The sequence below is a fragment of the Anopheles cruzii genome, unplaced genomic scaffold (assembly GCF_943734635.1).
Source record: "Anopheles cruzii unplaced genomic scaffold, idAnoCruzAS_RS32_06 scaffold00569_ctg1, whole genome shotgun sequence".
Taxonomy (NCBI): Eukaryota; Metazoa; Arthropoda; class Insecta; order Diptera; family Culicidae; genus Anopheles; species Anopheles cruzii.
Genome location: NW_026454164.1, coordinates 5,130 through 12,042, shown reverse-complemented (window position 1 = coordinate 12,042; position 6,913 = coordinate 5,130). Strand labels below are relative to the sequence as shown.

Below are 6,913 nucleotides of genomic sequence, written 5' to 3'. Positions count from 1 at the left end.
ATTAAAAATACACCGGTGTATTATGTAAACTAAACATAATGTGGCAGCGTATAAGAAAAAATCCGAAAACAGATTCTTTCCAGCAAGAGCGAAACTCTTTGAACCCTAATTTGGGGATAATTCAAACGTCTATGGTTGTTTTATTCGGTTTCACTAAGTTATACACGTACCTTGCACCGATTCCGGTTGTTCGCAGCCGGCAGCGGTCTCCAAACCGGTGATATGTTGAGCTACAACGTATTCCAAGCGCGTAGATGCCAGATAGCACCACGACGCCGTACACAAGCTTTGTTCGATAGGCTCGATGGAGGCTCAAAGCACTATGATAATAAGTTTTGTGAAGCCTTTCGCTTCTATGTAAAGCAATCACTAACAGTAATATTGATTAACCAGTTATTTGTCTTCGTAGATGTTTGGTTTCAGCTATGCTGCCTTGCGACTAGTGGCGCTGATTTACCAAAAACAAAACGAAACAATTGCTACGTAGCAATACATAGAATATACATTCGATAAACAGTAACATGTTGCTTTTGCTATCAAAAGCAATACTCGTTGGGTTTCGGCGAGTGGTACGACTGATAAACGTCTCGATAGCCCTTTACCGGTTTTCTAGTAATCACGGGGTAACAATTTGCTATCTGCAACCTACGCGCCGCGGTTTTTTTGTGATTGCTCACGCCTCCCCGTGCTCGTTCCCGGCCACCGTTGGGATTATGAGCTGGATCGTGGGCGTACGCTTATGCAATACTTTCTCAAGAATGTGACTTGTGTAGAGATACGCCCGAAGGCGCTGTTTAAGGAGCGTTTTCGAGTTATTTTAACAACTCGAATATGATATGTTTCTGATACCGGAGTGCAGTGCGTCCAAAGTCCGCCGCTCAATGGTGGCTATAGGAGGGCTCGCACTCACACACAGACCACAACTACGCCATCCTGAACAATGCTAATGTTTTGTAGAGTATTGTTGTTTGCACGATTTTGTGTCGAACTTTTACACATTGTTTCTCCTCATCCACGTGTCTCGTCTTTCAAACCTCTTTGCTAAAGGTGTCCTTGTCGAACTATGCATAAATAGTCATTTAAAGCATGCACCTTACTTGGGCTACTGCGATTCACGACATGCTGTAGATGACATTCTAAAGGCCATCGAAGGAATGGCGATACAGTTTACAATGGATAATTGATTACAATAGATCTACCAGCACGCCCTGTGACTGTTGTACAGTTTCTACACGCCTAATGGTTATTGGACAAGATATACTGTGCGGGCGTTCATCGGTCTCGCGCGAGGTTTGGTCCTCGTGGGAGTGATGCACTCGGCAATTTGGTGTGTCTTAATTTAGTAATGTTCATAGGAACGCAATGAATCAAACTAGCACGCCAATATGTGTGAGTAAAATGATCGTTGCTAGTATGCGCAGTTGCTTATCGTAACGGTTGATATCCTTGTGCAATGCACTCAACAGGAACTTAATTTAAGCTTATACTATTCGTCTAAAGTAACAGCTGCAACAAGACAAAACGATTCGTAGACATCAAATGCCAACTTTTTATGCATGTTTAACTAGACAGTTACTACCTTTGGCAATTGCCTTTCGAACAATCTTTAAATGCATGTATGTTGAAATTTAAAGAATAACATTAAATATGAGCTCAATACGGTCGGCCAGTTTCACAACAATTCACAAATAATGGTTCAGTTTTTGAAACTTTAGTTTAACACAATGAAACTACGTATAAATAATGTTGCCTTCATGTGAACAGAGCTTAAAGCTTTTTACGATAATATCCCGTCGTTTTAACGGTGGGAGGTTTTTCAAATAGATTTTAACTTTTAAACATCAACAACATCGTGGTATACGTTCAGAACAAGTGATGCAAACACAACCTAGTAATAGTGCTTTTACTGCAACCCAATACACAACATCACTCATTTTAATCGGCGCCGATTTCCCACATGTAGGGCACGGTTTTTGTGGCGTTCTACTGATATGTTTGGTAAAGCGGTAAAATACATATTGCTGCTACACGCTACCGGGATCCGGTTAGAAAGCTGGCGATTAAGTTTATGCGTGGCCAGCGATGCCCGGATTCAATTGACTAGATCGCTACGCACAAAACTGGAGGTTAGCCAATTCCAACACCGAGCACGCCCAGTACAGAGAACCTATTGGTATTATGGTTACATACTATCAGACTAGGTACTGGCATGTCCTCGTGGGTACACGCGATATGTTTCCGTTTCCACTTTTGGTTCCACTTACAGGCTAATGATATGTTTTCGTTTCTTCGGTTGCCCCGAACGACGGTTGTGCCGATCCTTCGGGAGGATCGGCACAGTTTGACCCGCGCCTCGAGAACAGTTCCACAGACTGTAGATAAAACTGATATGTTTCGTTACTGATATGTTGTTACCTTTTCTTTGCTATACAAACTATTGTGCTTGTTCGTTCTGCGGTCCGCGCTTTTCTTTAGTTTTTTTTGTCGCATATTTCCTCGTCATTTAAGGCCACCGACGATATGGGAGAAGTAGAAGAAGTGTCGTTTTTTCCTGAATGAGAGACGTGGCGTGGCGGCAGGCAGTGAAACCAGCCTACGACAGCAGGTCACGCATTGCGTCGAGCGAGTCCTGCAGCGAGCGGGCGAAGCGTGAAGCGCTCGTCTTGTCCGACGTGAAGAAGGCCGACAGGCAGAAGATGATCTCGTTCGGGTGCGGATTGTACGAGGCACCGTAACCGTGCGGCGTTACCGGACCGTACCCCATGAAGCTGTTCGTGGAGCAGGCGACCTGTGGGAAGGAGCAGTGAAAGTATTACGTCATAAGTCCCATAACCTGAGATTCCCGTAATTAGGGCGTCTGTTGGACGCCAGGAAGAACCGGCCCCGTGAAAACCCCCTGGGTGCTGCAGTGGCCGTGCAGTGCTTGTGCAGGTGTGCATGTCACGTTGTGCGGAGTGCAGGTGCAGGATCGTGAGGATCGGAATCGATAGTGCGTGTGCATGTCGTGCGCTTCCCACAACGGACGGGCAATCTGGGGCCCGGAATCCGGCTAACCAGACCTGACCTGGCTGGTGGAGAGAAGAAAACAGTTAGCAATCTTATAGCACTCATCGGTGAACAGTTCGTGCAGGTTGCCCTCCCGTTCGCGGCACGCCTCCCGCAGCCCCAGCAGGTGAATGTCGATACCGTAGCCGAGAATGTTCTGCACCATGACTTCGGTCTGGCGCGCCGCGGCACAGCGGAACAGCTCCCTGAGGTGGTCTCTCTGTCGGGTGACGGTAAAGAAAAGCAAACAATCGGACAGATCGGTAAGTGAAGGCTCCAGTCGTCGAACCAGTGGATGGAAGTAGAACTTGTTTTGTTTAAATTTTTCGTTTGAACACGGATCTTGGGATCGGGATCCGGACCGGGGGGTGCAGTGGGGCTTTGGGACAGAGCGAATTGGTTGCATTGGCCTTACATACACTGTATATACTGAAAGTTACTTTTTTCACATCCGCTGCAGCTTCGGCGCTGTAGTCGTCCTCCTTGTCGCTCTCGAGCGTTACGTTCGGGCCCTCGCCCTGGCACATCGCTTTGGACCACTCCAGCGCTTCCTGGCTCGCGGACCGGATGCAGTCGACCCGCCCCAGCCGGAACCGCCGGGTAGAGGCACTTTCGTACGTGCTAACCAGGTGCCCGTAGAGCCTGTGGAGAGGAAGTGAGCGGTTAGTACCACGGAGCTCTGCAGAGTGCCGCGCCATTTGCCCTTACTTGTAGTACGCCAACTGTAGCGCCAGCTGAATGAACACGTCCGGGCTGACCTGGCACGCTTTGATGAAGTTCTTCCCGTACGGCTTGTAGCGGTAGACATAAAAATCGAGATCTTCAATGCGCCTACGAAACGGGAATAGCGAAGGAGGGACTTTGAGATAGATCGGTCATGGGAGAACGTATAGCCGTTCCTTGCCTGTCGACGGTCCGCGCCACCTCCTGCAGTCGCTGCTGTATTTCGGCCTGTACGATCCACTCCAAGCGCTCCGGTGGGGGCAGATGCGATTGTTGGAGCTGCAACTGGCCCGTCTCCTTGGCCGGTGCTTCGTCGATCTTCTTGAGAATGCCCTCGAGCAGCTGCACGACGGCAATTCCTTCCGACGGTGAGTGCTCATAGCAGAGACCCCACGTGCCATCGTTGCAAATGATCAGCTGCATTGTCTTGTCGAACCACCGGTTAGCCGTGTTGTAAGCGCTGCCGCCACCGTGGATCATTTCCTGCGCCATGTTGCTCTCGTCCCGACCGCCGGCGTAGTGTGCCCCGGCCGGTGACCCATTGAAGCCGCGCGCATTGTACGTCAGCGGGAGCGGTTCGTCGATGCAGATCACCACCAGGGCCGTCTCGATCAGCTCGATGTTGCGTGCGTTGCCTTCCTCGAGCAGCAGTATCTCCCTATCGGCGGCCCATTTTAGGCGCGAATCCGCGGTAAGGATACCGACCGTGCCGGCCGGTTCCGACAGACAAGGTGCCTCGTTCAGGATGTGGAGCAGCTGAGCGGTGAGCTCGTTGTCGTTCAAGCGGCCACGATCGCCCGCCTTCACCGGCAGGCAGTACATCTGGAGTGGAGTCGGGAGTGGAGTAAAAGAGAGTCTCGGATTCGCTACGAGGTTTTCAGGAGTAACTCACGTGCTTGCGGCAGCAAATGACAACATGGGCATCGCTCTGCTCACCGCCTGGTGGTAGGTACTGACTGTCGCGCGGATTTCCCGGGCGTCGGCAGGATCCCAGGAGCCGGTAGTACTGTGCCATGCACAGTGGCTGCCCCTTCTCGCGAGATGTAGCACGTTCCTGCTTTAGGCCGCCGCTAGAGGTTAAAACACGGTTTGATCATACCAGAACCGCGGACATGGAGTGGTGACGTAAAGTGGACCTACCCTTCGAGCATTTCCTTGTGATCCATCAGCTGGTCGATGAGTTGCGCCGCGAAGCGGGCCAGATCGTTCACGGTGGTGAATTTGCGCGGTGGCATCACCATGCCCGGGTTCGAGTTGATCGGCAGTGCAAGCGGATTGTCGAGATACATGTCGTTCAGCCAGTAATGGTACGCCCAGTTGTCCTCGGCGTCGCGCCTCTGCTGCAGGTACTCCTGGAGCGACGGTCCGATGGTGGCGCTGAACTGCTTAATGATCGCCTTGGTCCGATCGTGCTGCTGCGGGGTGACTATCGGCTGCAACACCCTCAGGTACTCGGCCATCGTTTGCTCCAACGTCGGGACGGGGACCTTCGGAAGCATCTGCGAGGGTGGTAGCGAAAAGCAACATTCAGAACAGGGGACCGACATCTAGTATCTTCTGTTGGCTCAACGCTTTTGCGAAATGAAATCGGTCGTTACGATGTTTCGGTTGCCCAGGGTTGGGAAGGCTGCAAGGGCTCCATTTCGGGCGCGTGACACACTAGCCTATCGGCGCTCACCTGGGGGAATCCAAATTCGTCCGTCGCCTCCGATGTCGACAGCCATTTCTTCGGCAACTGCAGTATGGAGTCTTTCCATCCTTGGGAGATGCAATGCGCGTTCGATTCGTGATGTTCGGCGATGTGGGATGTCACGAAGTGGATGGTCATGGATGTTTTGGATGAAACCGTGCAACGAAATTGATATAGTCGTCGGAAAATGCAGAGATTGATTATCGTCATTTATTTATGCAACGTGTGGGTGTAGTTTAGGACAAAAAACCATCGAAAGAAAATAATCCCATAAGGCTATTCCGTTTGTCGTAGGTATCAGGTCTAGCCATGTTGAACCCAACGAAATGATAACATCTACCAGAGAGAATGCATGCATGGTGCAAATTCAAGTGTAGTTCTTGTTTTCGGACCACCCTACGGAAGCTGCTCATTCGATTGTAGCGCTTACTGTCTAGCAGTGTGGAAGAGTTCCACTGCTGGGGCCCGTGTCTGAATGGTGGTTCTTCATGGACCATCACCCCCCGGTCCGGTGGTCGGGGATGTATCCCGCTGGGTACCACCAACTGACGGATGAAATCGTTGCAGGTGACGTGCCCTGAAATTGTTTGCTTTATGAAACGCATCACGGGCGGTCCCAGCGGTGCCGTTTCGGTTTCCTTCCCCGGTAGTGAAGCGTAGTGGTTTCACCTTGGCGAACGAATGAATGAATCTATCACCTCCGTCGCTACCCGAAGGGTGGTTTTTATTTATCTCCCCGGACCACCACGGGGTGCTGGCCTCCGTCTGGGATTGGCCGTTGCTTTGAAGAGTATTAGAGGATGCCTCCGTTGAATGTAGCTCCGTTTTGGGCCATATTTGGCCATGTTTTTTCACCTGCTGAGCTTAGCCAGAAACGGTGTAGGTAAGCCGTGCTAGACACTTACTCATCCACCCGAAAGTCGAGCTGTTGGAAGCATATCGCTGTGCGTATTAATCGCCGCGCTAATTTAATTTCACACGCTGTATTTTTTACAGTATTAATTAATATTCATTTTAATGATAATTTTGGTTTTGGTATATTTTCTGGAACGTGATTTACGTGAAATACGCTGCCTCAACTACGAACGAAATCAGCTTTAATCTGTTCTCTCCATTGACTGACGGACGGACTTCTTTTATAGTATAAAAGCATCACACCAGCGTATGTAATGAAACACAATCCTCCTAAAACCAAAAGTTAGTGCGAACTGTGTGCCAAGGTCTTCCGGTCCGTCTGTCCATTGTAGTTCCCAAGTGGCGCAGTTGTGTGTGCGTTTTTCTGTATGCTTCTTGCAGCATCAAAGTTTGTCTGCGTGAGGAAACTTCGTTAGGTTAAAGCTCGCTGATGGGGGATGTGGCATGTTATAGGGTGATTGAATTTTCTCTCCCCGATAGCCCTGGTAATGGGGCTTGATCCGCCTGGGATTTCTTTATTACGGTTAGCCCAACGACAGC

General features: G+C 50.0%; 1 protein-coding gene across 1 annotated transcript; it reads right to left on the bottom strand.

The window, feature by feature from the left end:
• Window positions 1-2,593: 2,593 nt before the first annotated feature.
• LOC128276125 (choline O-acetyltransferase-like) lies at window positions 2,594-5,518 on the bottom strand. Its single transcript, XM_053014594.1, has 8 exons — window positions 5,447-5,518; window positions 4,909-5,267; window positions 4,661-4,838; window positions 3,950-4,590; window positions 3,754-3,876; window positions 3,465-3,687; window positions 3,065-3,265; window positions 2,594-2,788 (listed from the first exon to the last, which is right to left on the bottom strand). The coding sequence occupies exons 2-8, from the start codon at window positions 5,265-5,267 to the stop codon at window positions 2,594-2,596; spliced, it is 1,920 nt and encodes a 639-aa protein (XP_052870554.1). The 5' UTR covers window positions 5,447-5,518.
• Between the last annotated feature and the right edge of the window lie 1,395 nt (window positions 5,519-6,913).